General features: G+C 43.3%; 2 protein-coding genes across 3 annotated transcripts in view; one reads left to right on the plus strand and one right to left on the minus strand.

The window, feature by feature from the left end:
* Window positions 1–102: 102 nt before the first annotated feature.
* On the minus strand, window positions 103–17,698 carry mia (MIA SH3 domain containing). The gene is made up of 4 exons (XM_029699367.1): window positions 17,288–17,698; window positions 1,615–1,748; window positions 896–1,006; window positions 103–368 (listed from the first exon to the last, which is right to left on the minus strand). Exons 1-4 carry the CDS (start codon window positions 17,409–17,411, stop codon window positions 345–347), a joined length of 393 nt encoding a protein of 130 aa, XP_029555227.1. The 5' UTR covers window positions 17,412–17,698; the 3' UTR covers window positions 103–344.
* A 2,765-nt stretch (window positions 17,699–20,463) lies between these two features.
* The window catches only part of alg9 (ALG9 alpha-1,2-mannosyltransferase), a 75,464-nt gene continuing 74,837 nt past the window's right edge, over window positions 20,464–21,090 (plus strand). The window contains exon 1 of one of the 2 annotated variants that reach the window (XM_029699364.1): window positions 20,464–20,712. In XM_029699364.1, coding sequence (XP_029555224.1) covers window positions 20,531–20,712 — 182 coding nt within the window. In that variant the 5' untranslated portion in view covers window positions 20,464–20,530. The remainder of the gene's footprint in view (window positions 20,713–21,090) is intronic. The other variant, XM_029699365.1, reaches the window with a different exon arrangement.

Consider the following 21,090-nt stretch of genomic DNA (forward strand, 5'->3'; position numbering starts at 1 on the left):
TAATGAAAGCTAGACACCAGAAGAGACAGCAGTGATAATGAAGGCTAGACACCAGGAGAGACAGCAGTGATAATGAAAGCTAGACACCAGAAGAGACAGCAGTGATCAGAGCAGCATAGTATCTTTATTCTTTCAGATTAAAGTCACAGAGATAACAAACAGCTGAGAGGAAGGTTTATTCTAAAGAATATACTGTATATGCATCTAATAAAGCAAAATTATTCAACTATAATGTGTTTTCATCATAGCTTGTAGATAATAGAGATACTGTTTTGATGCTGTAAGGGCTGTCCTCATGTTGCAGTGCGCCAGTCGGGAGATAAAGAATCAGGACACTTCAGTCTTCAGTTACAGTAAAAGTCCCAATTCTGGATAAGAGAAGGGGAGAAGAGGAGGAGAGGAGCGGAGAGGGGGAGAGGAGAAGAGAGGAGGGGAGAGGAAGAGAGGAGAAGAGAGGGTGAGAAGAGGAGGAGAGGGGCGGAGAGGAGGAGGAGAGGAGAAGAGAGGGGGAGAAGAGGAGAGGAGAAGAGAGGGGGAGAGGAGAAGAGAGGGGGAGAGGAGAAGAGAGGAGCGGGTAGGAGAGGAGAAGAGAGGGTGAGAAAAGGAGGAGAGGAGGAGGAGAGGGGGAGAGGAGAAGAGAGGGTGAGAAGAGGAGGAGAGGAGCGGAGAGGAGGAGAGGAGAAGAGAGGGTGAGAAGAGGAGGAGAGGAGGAGGAGAGAGGGAGAGGAGAAGAGAGGGTGAGAAGAGGAGAGGAGGACAGGAGAAGAGAGGGGGAGAGGAGGAGAAGGAGGACAGGAGAAGAGAGGGGGAGAGGAGGAGGAGAGATGCCTAATATTCTATATCAATTGATTTTGCGGAAAAATGATTATGTGTGTGTGCGTGTTTGAGCACCTACATCAGTCATGACCTCGTTGGTAGCTGGCATGAGAGCGTGTGTCTCCTCAACGACGCTGCTGGGGAAATGTCCCAGTCTTGCCTCCTGTTCCCCGTAGTACGACCCCTGGACCTGGTTAAAAAAACAACAAACAACACGCACACACGCACACGCACACACACAGAGCAAATGTAAGTCTTCAGGTCTCAAGCTTAAACATCACTGATGGTTGAACTGCTCTGTTACAATGTCTCAACATAATATATTACAGTCTGATAGCAGACCATAGAACAACATAATATATTACAGTCTGATAGCAGACCATAGAACAACAAAATATATTAGTCTGATAGCAGACCATAGAACAACATAATATAGAACAACATAATATATTACAGTCTGATAGCAGACCATAGAACAAAATAAATATTAATATTTATAAATACTACTATAAATAAATACTTCTACTATAAATAAATACTACTATATATAAATAATACTGCATATAAATAATACTATATATAAATACTACTATACATTCACATCTCAAGAAGCACCAACACTTGCACACCACACACGCTCACACACGCTCACACACGCTCACACACGCTCACACATGCTCACACACGCTCACACATGCTCACACATGCTCACACACACACACACACACACACACACACACACACACACACACACACACACACACACACACACACACACACACACACACAGATCCTTACGCTGCCAGCCCAGAACATGTTTCCTCGGTCCTTCAGCAAGGCGTAGACATAGACCACCTGACCCTGACGCAGAGAGATGAACCGGCAGTCTCCAGGGTAGTAGTCCTCTAAGGCACGGGCGATCAGGATGGGGTCTAACACATACACACACACACACACACACACACACACACACACACACACACACACACACACACACACATACACGTAGTACAATCAGTATATGAATGTAGTTGTTGAAGAAGCACAGTTATGGTGGTATTATATTAACTTACTATAGTAACAGTAAGGAGGAACAGAGGTTTTAATTTTCCAACGTGCTCAGGCCTTGTGTCCCTGGCAACAGCACAGTTATGGTAGTATTATATTAACTTACTATAGTAACAGTAAGGAGGAACAGAGGTTTTAATTTTCCAACGTGCTCAGGCCTTGTGTCCCTGGCAACAGCACAGTTATGGTAGTATTATATTAACTTACTATAGTAACAGTAAGGAGGAACAGAGGTTTTAATTTTCCAACGTGCTCAGGCCTTGCGTCCCTGGCAACAGCTTCGGTCCCGCACACAAAGGGTACAGAAAAGAGAATCTCTCATTGAAATGCATATATTTTAGTACTGCTTTAAATGGTTTAAAATATATTTTCATATAATCACGTATTCTATCTATAATGAAGTAGATCCCTGACTACTGTTGTGTGAGCCATGAAGTCGAATATTTAACAAATAAATCACTTTTACCACTTATTTCAAGATACCGAGCCCAGCTTCTACGTTGCGGCGTCCCCTGAATGTCCATCTGCTAGCTGTCTAGAGCATATCGGAATGTTAGCTGAATAGGTCCATCGGCCAATTTCTAGGGCCACTGTACATATTTTGCCAATTGGACTGGACCCCTTTGCAACACGGAACCCTACTAATCCATCACGACTGGTCTAGTCGATGTAACCACACGAGGAGGCTATAAAAGACTTCCTCCGTCGCGACGTCCCTCTCAGGCCCTTCTGCTAGCTTGCTAGCCCTGGCCTGTTAGCTGTCTGAATTACCGTGTTTCCAGCCAGCCTAATTACTCACTGGACCCCTATGATCACACGGCTACCCATGCCTCTCCCTAATGTCAATATGCCTTGTCCATTGCTGTTCTGGTTAGTGATTATTGTCTTATTTCACTGTAGAGCTACTAGCCCTGCTCAAAATGCCTTAGCTAACCCTTTAGTTCCACCTCCCATACATGCAGTGACATCAGCTGGTTTAAATGTTTCTCGAGACAATATCTCTGTCATCAACACTCAATGCCTAGGTTTACCTCCAATGTATTCACATACTACCATACCTTTGTCTGTACATTATGCCTTGAATCTATTCTATCGCGCCCAGAAACCTGATCCTTTTACTCTCTGTTCCAAACGTACTAGACGACCAGTTCTTATAGCCTCTGGTGATGTAGAGGTTAACCCAGGCCCTGCAGTGCCTAGCTCCACTCCTATTCCCCAGGTACTCTCATTTGTTGACTTCTGTAACCGTAAAAGCCTTGGTTTCATGCATGTTAACATTAGAAGCCGCCTCCCTAAGTTTGTTTTATTCACTGCTTTAGCACACTCTTCCAACCCGGATGTCCTAGCCGTGTCTGAATCCTGGCTTAGGAAGACCACCAAAAACCCAGAAATTTCCATCCCTAACTATAAAATTTTCCGACAAGATAGAACTGCCAAAGGGGGCAGAGTTGCAATCTACTGCAGAGATAGCCTGCAGAGTTCAGTCTTACTATCCAGGTCTGTACCCAAACAATTTGAGCTTCTACTTTTAAAATCCACCTTTTCAGAAACAAGTTTCTCACCGTTGCAGCTTGCTATAGACCACCCTCTGCCCCCAACTGTGCCCTGGACACCATATGTGAATTGATTGCCCCCCATCTATCTTCAGAGCTCATGCTGCTAGGTGACCTAAACTGGGACATGCTTAACACCCCGGCCATCCTATAATCTAAGCTTGATGCCCTCAATTTCACACAAATGATCAATGAACCAACGAGGTACAACCCCAAATCCGTAAACACAGGCACCCTCATAGATATCATCCTAACCAACTTGCCCTCCAAATACACCTCTGTCTTTTTCAACCAAGATCTCAGCGATCACGGCCTCATTGCCTGCATCCGTAATGGGTCTGCGGTCAAACGTCCACCCCTCATCACTGTCAAACGCTCCCTAAAACACTTCAGCAAGCAGGCCTTTCTAATCGACCTGGCCCGGGTATCCTGGAAGGATACTGACCTCATCCCGTCAGTAGAGGATGCCTGGTTATTCTTTAGAAGTGCCTTCCTCACCATCTTAAATAAGCATACCCCATTCAAAAAATTTAGAACCAGGAATAGATATAGCCCTTGGTTCACTCCAGACCTGACTGCCCTTGACCAGCACAAAAACATCCTGTGGCGAACTGCATTAGCATCGAATAGCCCCCGTGGTATGCAACTTTTCAGGGAAGTTAGGAACCAATATACACAGGCAGTTAGGAAAGCTAAGGCTCTTTCAAACAGAAATTTGCATCCTGTAGCACTAAATCCAAAAAGTTCTGGGACACTGTAAAGTCCATGGAGAATAAGAGCACCTCCTCCCAGCTGCCCACTGCAGTGAGGCTAGGAAACACTGTCACCACCAATAAATCCACTATAATTGAGAATTTCAATAAGCATTTTTCTATGGCTGGCCATGCTTTCCACTTGGCTACCCCTACCCCGGTCAACTGCCTTGCACCCCCTGCAGCAACTCGCCCAAGCCTCCCCAATTTCTCCTTCACCCAAATCCAGATAGCTGATGTTCTGAAAGAGCTGCAAAATCTGGACCCCTACAAATCAGCCGGGCTAGACAATCTGGACCCTCTCTTTCTAAAATGATCTGCCGAAATTGTTGCAACCCCTATTACTAGCCTGTTCAACCTCTCTTCGTATTGTCTGAGATTCCCAAAGATTGGAAAGCTGCCGCAATCATCCCCCTCTTCAAAGGGGGTGACACTCTAGACCCAAACTGCTACAGACCTATATCTATCCTACCCTGCCTTTCTAAGGTCTTTGAAAGCCAAGTTAACAAACAGATTACTGACCATTTGGAATCCCACCGTACCTTCTCCGCTATGCAATCTGGTTTCAGAGCTGGTCATGGGTGCACCTCAAATCAAATCAAATTTATTCATATAGCCTTTCTTACATCAGCTGATATCTCAAAGTGCTGTACAGAAACCCAGCCTAAAACCCCAAACAGCAAGCAATGCAGGTCTAGAAGCACCTCAGCCACGCTCAAGGTCCTAAATGATATCATAACCGCCATCGATGAGAGACATTACAGTGCAGCCGTATTCATCGACCTGGCCAAGGCTTTCGACTCTGTCAATCACCACATTCTTATCGGCAGACTCAACAGCCTTGGTTTGTAAAATGACTGCCTCGCCTGGTTCACCAACTACTTCTCTGATAGAGTTCAGTGTGTCAAATTGGAGGGCCTGTTGTCCGGATCTCTGGCAGTCTCTATGGGGGTGCCACAGGGTTCAATTCCTCAGGCCGACTCTCTTCTGTATACATCAATGATGTCGCTCTTGCTGCTGGTGATTCTCTGATCCACCTCTACGCAGATGACACCATTCTGTATACTTCTGGCCCTTCTTTGGACACTGTGTTAACTAACCTCCAGACGAGTTTCAATGCCATACAACTTTCCTTCCGTGCCTCCAACTGCTCTTAAATGCAAGTAAAACTAAATGCATGCTCTTCAACTGATCGCTGCCCGCACCTGCCCGCCCGTCCAGCATCAATACTCTGAACGGTTCTGACTTAGAATATGTGGACAACTACAAATACCTAGGTGTCTGGCTAGACCGTAAACTCTCCTTCCAGACTCACATTAAGCATCTCCAATCCAAAATTAAATCTAGAATCGGCTTCCTATTTCACAACAAAGCATCCTTCACTCATGCTGCCAAACATACCCTCGTAAAACTGACCATCCTACCGATCCTCAACTTCGGCGATGTCATTTACAAAATAGCCTCCAACACTCTACTCAACAAATTGGATGCAGTCTATCACAGTGCCATCTGTTTTGTCACCAAAGCACCATATTCTACCCACCACTGCGACCTGTACCCTCTCGTTGGCTGGCCCTCGCTTCATACTCGTCGCCAAACCCACTGTCTCCAGGTCATCTAAATGTCTTTGCTAGGTAAAGCCCCGCCTTATCTCAGCTCACTGGTCACCATAGCAGCACCAACAGGTAGCACGCACTCCAGCAAGCATATCTCATTGATCACCCCCAAAGCTAATTCCTACTTTGGCCGCCTTTCCTTCCAGTTCTTTGCTGCCAATGACGGGAACGAACTGCAAAAATCACTGAAGCTGGAGACTCATATCTCCCTCACTAGCTTTAAGCACCAGCTGTCAGAGCAGCTCACAGATCACTGCACCTGTACATAGCCCATCTGTAAATAGCCCATCCAACTACCTCAACCACATACTGTATTTATTTATTTTTCTTGCTCCTTTGCACCCCAGTATCTCTACTTGCACATTAATCTTCTGCACATCTATCATTCCAGTGTTTAATTGGTATATTGTAATTACTTCACCACCATGGCCTATTTATTGCCTTACCTCCCTTATCTTACCTCATTTGCACACACTGTATATAGACTTTTTCTACTGTATTATTGACTGTATGCTTGTTTATTCCATGTGTAACTCTGTGTTGTTGTGTGTGGCGAACTGCTTTACTTTTTCTTGGCCAGGTCGCAGTTGTACATGAACTTGTTCTCAACTAGCCTACCTGGTTAAATAAAGGTGAAATAAAAAAAATTCAAATTAAATGTTGGTGAAATGTCGATTTCAACTGGCTACAACAAGTGCATGCATGCAGGTGTCTCGTGCTAGTGTAAAAAGGCACGAAAAATGGCATGACATTGGCTGCTAAGTAATACTAAGAGAGAGAGAGAGAGAGAGAGAGAGAGAGAGAGAGAGAGAGAGAGAGAGAGAGAGAGAGAGAGAGAGAGAGAGAGAGAGAGAGAGAGAGAGAGAGACCGAAGTCTTGACTCCACAGCAGAACAGTCTACCCCTTACCATGGCCTCGACATCACAGCAGGACAGATAAATGAAGAACCCCAATCCCAGAGGACCCCCTCCTAGCACCCCCGTCAGCCCCCTTGATAGCCCTCCTGACAACCACCCCCCCACAAGCCACTGATTGTACTCCTTATGGACTTAAATGGTAAATACACTATATATACAAAGCCATGTGGACACCCTTCAAATTAGTGGATTCGGCTATTTCAGCCACACCCGATGCTGACAGGTGAATAAAAACGAGTAAAAAGCCATACAATCTCCATTGACAAACATTGGCAGTAGAATGGCCTTACTGAAAACCTCAGTGACTTTCAACACCATCATAGGATGCTACCTTTCCAACATGTACAATTTCTGTCAAACCTGCCAAAAGCTCTGACCTCAATCCCATCGAACACCTTTGGGATGAATTGGAACGCCGACTGCGAGCCAGGCCTAATCACCCAACATCAGTGTCCAACTCACTAATGCTCTTGTGGCTGAATGGAAGCAAGTCCCTGCAATGTTCCAACATCTAGTGGAAAGCCTTTCCAGAAGAGTGGAGGCTGTTATAGCAGCAAAAGGGGACCAAATCCCGATTATTTTTATAATGTTTTATTGAACCTTTATTTAACTAGGCAAGTCAGTTAAGAACAAATTCTTATTTCAATGACGGCCTAGGAACAGTGGGTTAACTGCCTTGTTCATGGGCAGAACGACAGATTTTTACCTTGTCAGCTTGGGAATTCGATCTAGCAACCTTTAAGTTACTGGCCCAATGCTCTAACCACTAGGCTACCTGCCGCCCCAAACAGGCGTATAAAATTGAGCAAAAAGCCATACAATCTCAATCGACCTACGAGACACTCTTGCAGACCTGTGGGACCTAGAGGACCCACGCCGAGAGGACCTACATTCCGACCACAGCATCACCAGCCACATCCACACCCCCACCCCAACCAATCAATACCTCCCCAAACCAACCATGTCCACATCCCAAATAGGTCACCCTCAGATGATCAGACCTATGCCCCCCACTCCCGCAAAGAGGGCCTCAACATTCTGACAGTTGTGAATCTGATGCGTCATTTCCGGTCACAACTTGTAGACTTGTTTATATGCTGCTATGCGGTTTGTTGCTAACCTTACTTTGCTACCTGCCAACTTTACGGATTCTACTTTTTAATTACTATTTTATATTTAGATTTTTTCCCCTCGCTCAACTTTTTTCATTCAACTTTTTCACCCCGGACGGTTTATCTGGACATGGTTCTACAGGACCTCCACCAGCCGAAGCTAAGTAGTAACATTAACATTATGCCTTCTAATTGCAGTTGCTGTACTCATATTATACAGGAGAACGATCGCCTAATGGCGAGGATAGCTGTGCTGCAAGCCCAGCTTCAGACACAATCGTTAGGCAAGGGTAATTTAAGTGTAGGAAAGGATTAAACAGCGTCTGTGCTACCAGTAAGTACAGATAGTAACGTTAGTATAAATCCCCTCGCACGGTCCCCGCAGCCGGACAACTTTCTCATGGCTTCTGGAGGGAAATGCTGTAGGAATGCTCAACCAGTGTCGCTTATTCAGCCGACAGAAACTTTCAACCGGTTCTCCCCATTAAGCAGCGAGTCGGAGTCAGAGGTCGAGCCTTCTCTGGTCTCTACTCCTCCCGTTACGGGGTCTGAGCTGCTGAAGCCTCCCACCATTATCTCTGACAAATTGAAAACCCTAGTCATTGGCGACTCCATTATCCGTAGTATTAGACTTAAATCGAATCATCCAGCGATCATACACTGTTTACCAGGGGGCAGGGCTACCGATGTTAAGGCTAATCTAAAGATGGTGCTGGCTAAAGCTAAAACTGGCGAGTGTAGAGAGTATAGAGATATTGTTATCCACGTCGGCACCAACGATGTTAGGATGAAACAGTCAGAGGTCACCAAGCGTAACATAGCTTCAGCGTGTAAATCAGCTAGAAAGATGTGTCGGCATCGAGTAATTGTCTCTGGCCCCCTCCCAGTTAGGGGGAGTGATGAGCTCTACAGCAGAGTCTCACAACTCAATCGCTGGTTGAAAACTGTTTTCTGCCCCTCCCAAAAGATAGAATTTGTAGATAATTGGCCTTCTTTCTGGAACTCACCCACAAACAGGACCAAGCCTGGCCTGTTGAGGAGTGACGGACTCCATCCTAGCTGGAGGGGTGCTCTCATCTAATCTATGAACATAGACAGGGCTCTAACTCCTCTAGCTCCACAATGAAATAGGGTGCAGGCCAGGCAGCAGGCTGTTAGCCAGCCTGCCAGCTTAGTGGAGTCTGCCACTAGCACAGTCAGTGTAGTCAGCTCAGCTTTCCCCATTGAGACCATGTCTGTGCCTCGATCTAGGTTGGGAAAAACTAAACATGGAGGTGTTCGCCTTAGCAATCTAACTAGAATAAAGACCTCCTCCATTCCTGTCATTATTGAAAGAGATCGTGATACCTCACATCTCAAAATAGGGTTACTTAATGTTAGATCCCTCACTTCCAAGGCAGTTATAGTCAATGAACTAATCACTGATCATAATCTTGATGTGATTGGCCTGACTGAAACATGGCTTAAGCCTGATGAATTTACTGTGTTAAATGAGGCCTCACCTCCTGGTTACACTAGTGACCATATCCCCCACGCATCCCGCAAAGGCAGAGGTGTTGCTAACATTTACGATAGCAAAAATGACTGTTTTCGTCTATTGAGCTTCTAGTCATGAAATATATGCAGCCTACTCAATCACTTTTTATAGCTACTGTTTACAGGCCTCCTGGGCAGTATACAGCGGATCTTGTAGTCATGGCAGATAATATTCAAATTTCTGGTGACTAATATTCATGTGGAAAAGTCCACAGACCCACTCCAAAAGGCTTTCGGAGCCATCATCGACTCAGTGGGTTTTGTCCAACATGTCTCCGGCCCTACTCACTGCCACAGTCATACTCTGGACCTAGTTTTGTCCCATGGAATAAATGTTGTGGATCTTAATGTTTTTCCTCATAATCCTGGACTATCGGACCACCATTTTATTACATTTGCAATCGCAACAAATAATCTGCTCAGACCCCAACCAAGGATCATTAAAAGCCGTGCCATAAATTCTCGGACAACCTAAAGATTCCTAGATGCCTTTCCAGACTCCCTCCACCTACCCAAGGACACCTGAGTACAAAAAAATCAGTTAACCACCTAACTGAGGAACTCAATTTAACCTTGTGCAATACCCTAGATGCAGTCGCACCCTAAAAACAAAAAACATTTGTCATAAGAAACTTGCTCCCTGGTATACAGAAAATACCCGAGCCCTGAAGCAAGCTTCCAGAAAATTGGAATAGAAATGGCGCCACACCAAACTGGAAGTCTTCCAACTAGCTTGGAAAGACAGTACCGTGCAGTATCGAAGAGCCCTCACTGCTGCTCGATCATCCTATTTTTACAACTTAATTGAGGAAAATAAGAACAATCTAAAATGTATTTTTCATACAGTCGCAAAGTTAACTAAAAAGCAGCATTCCCCAAGAGAAGATGGCTCTCACTTCAGCAGTGATGAATTCATGAACTTCTTTGACAAAAAGATCATGATCATTAGAAAGCAAATTACGGACCCCTGCTTCCTGTGTGGCAGTAATAAAGCCTCTCTTGAAAAAGCCAAAACTTGACCCAGAAAATATAAAAAACTATCGGCCTACATCAAATCTCCCATTCCTCTCAAAACAAAATGTAAAGGTAAATGTCCTTTAAATGGCTTCAGACCGAGGCTCTGCATCTGTCTTCATGCTCCTAGACCTTAGTGCTGCTTCTGATACCATCAATCACCACATTCTTTTGGAGAGATTGGAAACCCAAATTGGTCTACACGGACAAGTTCTGGCCTGGTTTAGATCTTATCTGTCGGAAAGATATCAGTTTGTCTCGAGATGGTTTGTCCTCTGACAAATCAACTGTAAATATCGGTGTTCCTCAAGGCTCCGTTTTAGGAAACATAATGTTAACTTTCACTGCTATGCGGACGACACACAGCTGTACATTTCGATGAAACATGGTGAAGCCCCAAAATTGCCCTCCCTGGAAGCCTGTGTTTCAGACATAAGGAAGTGGATGGCTGCAAATGTTCTACTTTTAAACTCCCAAGTAACAAATAGATTTTCTGCTGAATCTGACAATTAATCTTGGTTGTACAATCGTCTCAAATAAAACTGTGAAGGACCTCGGCGTTACTCTGGACCCTGATCTCTCTTTTGATGAACATATCAAGACTGTTTCAAGGACAGCTTTTTTCCATCTACGTAACATTGCAAAAATCAGACAATTTCTGTCCAAAAAGGATGCAGAAAATGTATCCATGCTTTTGTCACTTCTCGGTTAGACTACTGCAATGCAGGGACATGTTCTAGTCTGGCGACCTAAATGCCAGAACTGGACAAGAACCTGACAATCTCAGCACACAGGGGGACAAACATCTACCTGGAGGTGACAGTATTCCCTCCCAAATATGCCCCCCGAGACAAAACTATGACAAAACAACCAACAAAAACAGGTCACAACTCTGACACAGCTCTGTCACACACTGGGTCTTTACATAGTCAGATCAGATCATAGCAAAATCAAAGTCTACATTAACAGAGCAATACTCAATCAGGACTCATCAAAGCCAAAGGAACTGCATAATATTAAGAAATGCTATAGATGGAAGGAACGTAGTGTAGAAACCCACTAAAAACAATCAGGCAACAACAATTTCAATCCCTTTTAGACAACTTCCTGGACAAAGCATTTCACTGTAATAGTGAAGGTGTAAACTTCGCTGTAGAAATTTTAAACAGTATATTTGACCTTTCAGCAGACAACCTAAGAAAATTAAAAACAATGACAAATGGTTTGATGAAGAATGCAAAAACCTAAGAAAGAAATTGAGAAACCTATCCAACCAAAAACATAAAGAGCCTAGGGTTTCACTATGGTGAATCACTAAAACAATACAGAAATATTTTTACATTTACATTTTAGTCATTTAGCAGACGCTCTTATCCAGAGCGACTTACAGTAGTGAATGCATACATTTCATACGTTTAAAAAAAAAAAATTGTACTGCCCCCCATGGGAATCGAACCCACAAACCTGCGTTGCACACACCATGCTCTACCAACTGAGCCACAGGGAACAACAAATACACTAACCACTTCTGTGAAAATTGGAACATTTAAACAAACAACAACACAAAGAGCTGTCTATCCAAAATGGAGATGTATGGATAAACCCCTTCTACAACGTTTTTGGCTCTATAACAAAGAACAAACAGCAAAAACATATACATTAGAAATTACAAATCCTAGAATCAGCTATTAAATGCTACCAGAACCCACTGGGTTCTCCAAGTACAGAGCATTCAGGAAAATATTCAGACCCCTTCATGTTTTCCACATTTTGTTACGTTACAGCCTTATTCTCAAATGGATTACATTCTTTTTCCCCCACGTCATTAGGGCTCCTGAGTGGCGCAGCAACCTAAGGCACTGCATCTCAGTGCTTGAGGCGTCACTACGGACACCCTGTGTCACGTCCTGACCAGTAAAGGGGTTATTTGTTATTGTAGTTTGGTCAGGACGTGGCAGAGGGTATTTGTTTAGAGTGTTTCGGGGTTTGTTGGGCTATGTTATTATGTAAGAGGGGTGTTTGTTTAGAGTGTTCCGGGGTTTTTGGTCTATGTTCTAGGTTAGTGTTTTTCTATGTTAGTTCTAGTCTTTCTATTTCTATGTTTAGTTATGGGGTTGACCTTCAATTGGAAGCAGCTGCTCCTCGTTGCTTCGAATTGAAGGTCTTATTTAAGAGGGGTGTTTTTTCTATGGGATTTGTGGGTAGTTGTTTCCTGTTTTGTGTCTGTGCACCTGACAGGACTGTATAGTGGCGTTCGTTGTTTTGTATACGTGATTTGTTTGTTTTTCCTTCTTTTGATTTAATAAAGAAGATGAGTATACACGTTCCCGCTGCACCTTGGTCTAATCCTTACGACACCCGTTACACCCTGGTTCGAATCCACGCTGTATCACAACCTGCTGTGATTGGGAGTGTCACAACTTCCGTCGAAGTCGGTCCCTCTCCTTGTTCGGGTGGTGTTCGGCAGTCGACGTCACCGGCCTTCTAGCCACCTCTGATCCATTTTCCATTTGTTTTGTCTTTGTCTTTCACACCTGGCTTCACTCAACCAATTACTTGTTTATTATTTAACCCTCTGTTCCCCATGTTTTGTTTGTGAGTGATTGTTTATTGTAATTCGGTCCGTTTTAGTGGGCTCGCTATGTTGCTTTGTATTTTTGTAATTTTGAGTAAAGTACGTTGCTTACTCATATCTGCTGTCCTGCGCCTGACTCTCTACATCACTACACACAGGACCCTTACACCACTACACACAGGACCCTTACACCACTACACACAGGACCATTACACCACTACACACAGGACCCTTACACCACTACACACAGGACCCTTACACCACTACACACAGGACCCTTACACCACTACACACAGGACCCTTACACCACTACACACAGGACCCTTACACCACTACACACAGGACCATTACACCACTACACACAGGACCCTTACACCACTACACACAGGACCATTACACCACTACACACAGGACCATTACACCACTACACACAGGACCATTACACCACTACACACAGGACCATTATACCACTACACACAGGACCATTACACCACTACACACAGGACCATTACACCACTACACACAGGACCATTACACCACTACACACAGGACCATTACACCACTACACACAGGACCATTACACCACTACACACAGGACCATTACACCAGCTACACACAGGACCCTTACACCACTACACACAGGACCATTACAGGGAGTCCCATAGGGCGGTGCACAATTGGCCCAGCGTAATCTGGGTTTGGCCGGTGTAGGCCGTCATTGTAAATAACAATTTGTTCTTAACTGACATGCCTAGATAAATAAAGGTAAAATAAAAAATGTTTCAAAATCAATCTAAACAAAATCCCCCAATGTGACAAAGTAATGTTTTTGCAAATGTCTGAAAAAAAAACACTGAAATATCACATTTACATAAGTATTCTGACCCTTTGCTATGAGACTCGAAATTGAGCTAAGGTGCATCCTGTAAAAATGTTATCCCTTAGGTCAAAGGATTTGTCCATAGAGCTCTGAGACAGCACCGTGTCAAGGCACAGATCTGGGTAAGGGTAACGAAACATTTCTGCAGCATTGAAGGTCCCCAAGAACCTTCCAGAAGGACAACCATCTCTGCAGCAATCCACCAATTAGGCCTTTATGGTAGAGTGGCCAGACAGAAGCCACTCCTCAGTAAAAGGCACATGACAGCCCGCTTGGAGTTTGCCAAAAGGTCTGGTCTGATGAAACCAAGATTGAAAGCTTTGGCCTGAATATCAAGCGTCATGTTTGGAGGAAACCTGGCACCATCCCTACGGTGAAGCATGGTGGTGGCAGCATCATGCTGTGGGGATGTTTTTCAGCGGCAGGGACAGGGAGACTAGTCAGGATAGAGGAAAAGCAAAGTACAGAGAGATCCTTGATGAAAACCTGCTCCAGAGCGCTCAGGACCTCAGACAGGGGCGAAGGTTCATCTTCCAACAGGACAACGACCCTAAGCACACAGCCAAGACAACCCAGGAGTGGCTTCAGTACAAGTCTCTGAATGTCCTTGAGTGGCCCAGCCAAAGCCTGGACTTGAACCCAATCGAACATCTCTGTAGACCTGAAAACAGCTGTGTAGCAATGTTCCCCATCCAAGCTGACAGAGCTTGAGAAGATCTGCAGAGAAGAATGGGAGAAACTCCCCAAATACAGGTGTGCCAAGCTTGTAGCGTCATACCCAAGAAGACTCGATGCTGTAATCGCTGCCAAAGGTGTTTCAACAAAGTACTGAGTAAAGGGTCTGAATACTTGTCGGTTAGGAAATCTACTTTGTGCATGACACAAGTAATTTTTCCAACAATTGTTTCCAGACAGATTATTTCACTGTATCACAATTCCAGTGGGTCAGAAGTTTACATACAGAAAATGATGTCATGGCTTTAGAAGCTTCTGATAGGCTAATTGACATAATTTGAGTCAATTGGAGGTTTATCTGTGGATGTATTTCAAGGCCTACCTTCAAACTCAGTGCCTCTTTGCTTGACATCATGGGAAAATCAAAAGAAATCAGCCAAGACCTCGGAAAAGAATGTGTAGACCTCGACAAGTCTGGTTCATCCTTTAAGCAATTTCCAAACGCCTGAAGGTTCCACGTTCATCTGTACAAACAATAGTACGCAAGTATAAACACCATGGGACCAAGCAGCCGTAAAATGAGTCCTATATCGATATTACCTGAAAGGCCACTCAGCAAGGAAGAAGCCACTGCTCCAAAACTACCAGTAGTAGTAGTAGTAGTAGTAGTAGTATTGTAGTATTATAGTAGTAGTAGTAATAGTAGTAGTAGTATAGTAGTAGTATTATAGTAGTAGTAGTAGTAATAGTAGTAGTAGTAGTTGTAGTATAGTAGTAGTAACAGTAGTAACAGTAGGAGTAGAGGAATTACAGTCAGAGTATAGTAGTAATATTATAATAGTCTTAGTATTATAGTAGTAGTAGATTAGTTGGAGCAGTAGGAGTAGTAGTAGTCGTAGTTATCGTAGTTTAGTAGTAGTATTTCAGTAGTAGTATAATAGTTGCAGTTATACCTGCACTCACGGCTACACTTGGTGTCACGTCTGCTCCCGCTCTTCCCCCCTCTGGCGCTTGAGGGCACCAGGCTGCCCTGCATCACTCATTCCTATCATCCACTACGCGCATCAGTGATATTGGACTCACCTGGACTCACTCATCATCTGTTTATTACCTCCCCTATATTTGTCAGTTCCCCAGCTCTGTTCCCCGCTGCTGTATTGATTGTTTTTTGTCTGTGTTACCTGTTTGCTGATGCTGTTACTGTCTCGTTCCATGTCCGTTCTATATTAAATGTTTTACTCCCCGTACCTGCTTCGTCTCTCCAGCGTCATCCCATGTGACACTTGGCATACGGACTAAAGTAACATATAGCAGTATAGTATTAATAGTAGTAGTAGCATTAGTAGTAGTGGTAGTGGTGGTAGTATTAGTATAGTAGTAGAAGTATAATAGTATGGTAGCTGTAGTTGTATCTTTACTCACAAAAAAGTTGTAGTATAGTAACAGTATAGTGTTAGTAGTACTGTAGCTGTAGTATAGTAACAGTATAGTGTTAGTAGTACTGTAGATGTAGTATAGTAACAGTATAGTGTTAGTAGTACTGTAGCTGTAGTATAGTAACAGTATAGTGTTAGTAGTACTGTAGATGTAGTATAGTAACAGTATATTTTAGTAGTACTGTAGCTGTAGTATAGTAACAGTATAGTTTTAGTAGTGATGTAGTAAAGTAAGAGTATAGTTTTAGTAGTACCTTAGCTGTAGTATAGTAACCGTATAGTTTAAGTAGTACTGTAGATGTAGTATAGTAACAGAATAGTGTTAGTGGTACTGTAGTATAGTAACAGTATAGTGTTAGTAGTACTTTAGTATAGTAACAGTATAGTGTTAGTAGTACCTTAGTTGTAGTATAGTAACAGTTTAGTTTTAATAGTACTGTAGATGTAGTATAGTAACAGTATAGTTTTAGTAGTACTGTAGATGTAGTATAGTAACAGTATAGTTTTAGTAGTACCATAGCTGTAGTATAGTACCAGTATAGTTTTAGTAGTACTGTAGATGTAGTATAATAACAGTATAGTATTAATAGTACTGTAGATGTAGTATAGTAACAGTATAGTTTTAGTTGTACTGTAGATGTAGTATAGTAACAGTATAGTTTTTGTAGTACCTTGGCTGTAGTATAGTAACAGTATAGTTTTAGTAGTACTGTAGATGTAGTATAGTAACATTATAGTGTTAGTAGTGCTGTAGATGTAGTATAATAGCAGTATAGTATTAATAGTACTGTAGATGTAGGATAGTAACAGTATAGTTTTAGTAGTACCTTAGCTGTAGTATAGTAACAGTACAGTTTTAGATGTTCTGTAGATGTACTATAGTAACAGTATAGTTTTAGTAGTACTGCAGATGCAATATAGTAACAGTATAGTTTTAGTAGTGCTGTAGATGTAGTATAATAACAGTATAGTATTAATAGTACTGTAGATGTAGTATAGTAACAGTATAGTTTTAGTAGTGCTGTAGATGTAGTATAATAACAGTATAGTATTAATAGTACTGTAGATGTAGTATAGTAACAGTATAGTTTTAGTAGTGCTGTAGATGTAGTATAATAACAGTATAGTATTAATAGTACTGTACATGTAGTATAGTAACAGTATAGTTTTAGTAGTGCTGTAGTATAGTAACAGTATAGTTTTAGTAGTACTGTAGTATAGTAACAGTATAGTTTTAGTAGTACTGTAGTATAGTAACAGTATAGTTTTAGTAGTACTGTAGTATAGTAACAGTATAGTTTTAGTAGTACTGTAGCTGTATTTCTATCTGTACTCACGGCTACACTCAGCGTCGGCACACAGTTTCTTGTTGGAGAGTTTGGGCATCTGTCTTCCGGCCTGACAGACAGACACAACACACAAAAACACAACACCCCACACACACACTCCTCGAGCGGACATCTTTCTCTCCTTTACTCTGCTTCTCTCTCTCTGCTGCTCTGCTGTCTGAATAGAGGCTAAGAAGGGGAGGAAAACACACACACAGCTCTGTTCAGGCCCACAGAAGCCCCCCCTTTTCCCAGAGTAGCACACTCCACCCACTGTCTAGAAAGAGGACAGGACAGCTCTGTTCAGGCCCACAGAAGACACACCTCTCATCACCCCCACAGTCCCAGAGTAGCACACTCCACCCACTGTCTAGAAAGAGGACAGGATACACAGAGACACACACATAGACACACACAGAGACAGACACATAGACACACACAGAGACACACACAGAGACACACACACAGAGACACACACATAGATACACACAGAGACACACACAGAGACACACACATAGACACACACAGAGACACACACAGAGACACACACAGAGACACACAGAGACACACACAGAGACACACACAGAGACACACACATAGATACACACAGAGACACACACACAGAGACACACACAGAGACACACACATAAACACACAGAGACACACACAGAGACACACACATAGATACACACACAGAGACAGACACAGAGACAGACACATAGACACACACAGAGATACACACAGAGACACACATTCTTCAATGCAGTGCGAGTGAGTGTGTTACAGAGAGAGTGCAGCCCTGTCTGGAGGTCTGTGATCATACTGTATTGCTGACTGCAGGATGGCCCATGACCTCTAAGAGAAAACAAAAAACTTTGCTTATGAACAGTCAGAACCCTACATCATGACACCACGTTGTTTTGTTTTCAGCTGACGTCACCATGGGCTTTGAATCCCCTCATTGTAATATGGCTGCAGACCTCAGGAATCCCCTCATTGTAATATGGCTGTAGTCCTCAGGAATCCCCTCATTGTAATATGGCTGTAGTCCTCAGGAATCCCCTCATTGTAATATGGCTGTAGTCCTCAGGAATCCCCTCATTGTAATATGGCTGTAGTCCTCAGGAATATCCTCATTGTAATATGGCTGCAGTCCTCAGGAATCCCCTCATTGTAATATGGCTGTAGTCCTCAGGAATCCCCTCATTGTAATATGGCTGTAGTCCTCAGGAATCCCCTCATTGTAATATGGCTGCAGACCTCAGGAATCCCCTCATTGTAATATGGCTGTAGTCCTCAGGAATCCCCTCATTGTAATATGGCTGTAGTCCTCAGGAATCCCCTCATTGTAATATGGCTGTAGTCCTCAGGAATCCCCTCATTGTAATATGGCTGTAAATGCAGCCTCAGGATATGTGGTTTCCAGTTTACATTGAGTCCAATGAAGTTCTTTCAGGGCCGTCGAGGTGTCTGCTTGGGGGGGATGTACACGACTGTGATTATAATCGAAGAGAATTCTCTTGGTAGATAACGCAGTCGGCATTTGATTGTAAGGAATTCTAGATCAAGTGAACAAAAGGACTTGAGTTCCTGTATGTTGTTATGATCACACCACAACTTATTAATCATAAGGCATCTCCCCCACCCTTCTTCTTACCAGAGAGATGTTTGTTTCTGTCGGCGCGATGCGTGAAGAAACCAGGTGGCTGTACCGACTCTGATAACGTATCCTGAGTGAGCCAAGTTTCCGTGAAACAGAGAATGTTACAATCTCTGATGTCTCTCTGGAAGGCTCGGATTTCGTCTACCTTGTTGTCAAGAGACGTTGGCTAGTAGTATACTCGTGAGCGGTGGGCGATGTGCCCGTCTACGGAGCCTGACCAGAAGACCGCTCCGTCTGCCCCTTCTGCGGCGCCGTTGTTTTTGGTCGCCCCCTGGGATCCGATCCATTGTCCTGGGTGGTGGACCAAACAGAGGATCCGCTTTGGGAAAGTCGTATTCCTGGTCGTAATGTGGGTGAGTTGATGTTGCTCTTATATCCAATAGTTCCTCCCGGCTGTATGTAATGACACTTTCCTGGGGTAACAGTGTACGAAATAATACATAAAAAACAAAATACCACTGCCCGTTCAACCCGCTATCCACTGCCTGTTCATCCCTGCATCAAAGCTGGGACCGAGATACTGAAAAACAGCTTAAATCTCAAGGCCATCAGACTGTTAAACAGCCATCACTAACATTGAGTGGCTGCTGCCAACATACTGACTCAAATCTCTAGCAACTTTAATAATTAAAAATTGGATTTAATAAATGTATCACTGGTCACTGAAACAATGCCACTTTATATTATATATTATATAATGTTTACATACCCTACATTACTCATCTCATATGTATATACTGTACTCTGTACCATCTACTGCATCTTGCCTACGCTGTTCGGCCATCACTCATCCATATATTTATATGTACATATTCTTATTCATTCCTTTACACTTGTGTGTTTAAGGTAGTTGTTGTGGAATTGTTAGATTACTTGTTAGATATTACTGCATGGTCAGAACTAGAAGCACAAGCATTTCGCTACACTAGCATTAACATCTGCTAAACATGTATATGTGACCAATACAATTTGATATTATTGATTGTATTTTTACATAAATGATAACAACAGTGAGTAGATGTTTTAACAGCTAGCTAAAAGGCCTACACGCTTCCAGGAACCAACACGCTAACGTTAACATACAACAAAATGATTGGCCAGGGCGAATAAAAATCACTTCCTGTATACAAGAAAATAAAGCAATACACATGACTGATTAAAATAAAATAATAGTCTAGAATTATGCGGGCAGAAATACAGAAAATACTAGATTATGGGTCATTTCTTATCTGATAATTTACCTCGCTTTCACTGAATAATAGCTAACTGCGTCCAAATATGCAGTTATGTTTATTTTTACTAATAGCACAAACTCTGAGAGCGGCACTCAACATTTTTCTATGTGCTCTCAACTGTCTCAGCTCCTCAACATGATCATCTGCTTCCTGGACATGTTTTATGGGTACTCTCTCCACCTTCCTCCCTACTTTTTTTGAATTATGAGACGGAAATGACACCATAATATACACATCTCCTCGTGGCTTCTTGCTTAATTGTAGCTGTCAGGGATGTCCAGAACAGCACGCAGTCTACGCTAGTTAACTTGCCATCACTAAACATGGCGGTGCCTTTTGCCACAAAACACCTTAATGAGGGCAAGGCGAGGCACGGGAGCGCCAGTAGTAGACATGGCGGCTAAGGGGGGTAAGCAAAGAACGCGACGAGTCGGTAGACAAGATGCTAATAACAGTGGGAATCTACTGAGCGAAACCCGGGTGCAGAGAGAGGAGAAGGCCGGCGAGGAGACCAAAACCGCCGACACACGGACTGAGTGAGTACAGTACCTTCTGCCGGTAGTGATAGCTAGCTACAGTTCCAGGGGATGCTATTCGGTCAATGCTAACTTAGCTAGCTAATGTTGGCTCACTGCACTGTCAGTGACAACCAACCCATCTGTTGCTGAAAGTGAGTCTTACTTGTGAAACACTGAGTGTGACAGGACGTGTTTTAAGTTGGTTGTATCAGTCAGTCTCGGAGCTAGTTAGCCACAGTCAGTAGTTAGCTATCTTCATCTCTGTCACTCGTCTTCAGTTTATTTATTCTGTCTGCCGCTGCTTCCGTCAACACTGAGTTTAGATATAGCTAGCCGACTCCTCTGACAGACACAGCTTCTGCAGTTGGTCTCGTAACTCAGAGGCCAGTGTGTATT

This window comes from Salmo trutta, chromosome 19 (genome assembly GCF_901001165.1).
Source record: "Salmo trutta chromosome 19, fSalTru1.1, whole genome shotgun sequence".
Classification (NCBI taxonomy): Eukaryota; Metazoa; Chordata; class Actinopteri; order Salmoniformes; family Salmonidae; genus Salmo; species Salmo trutta.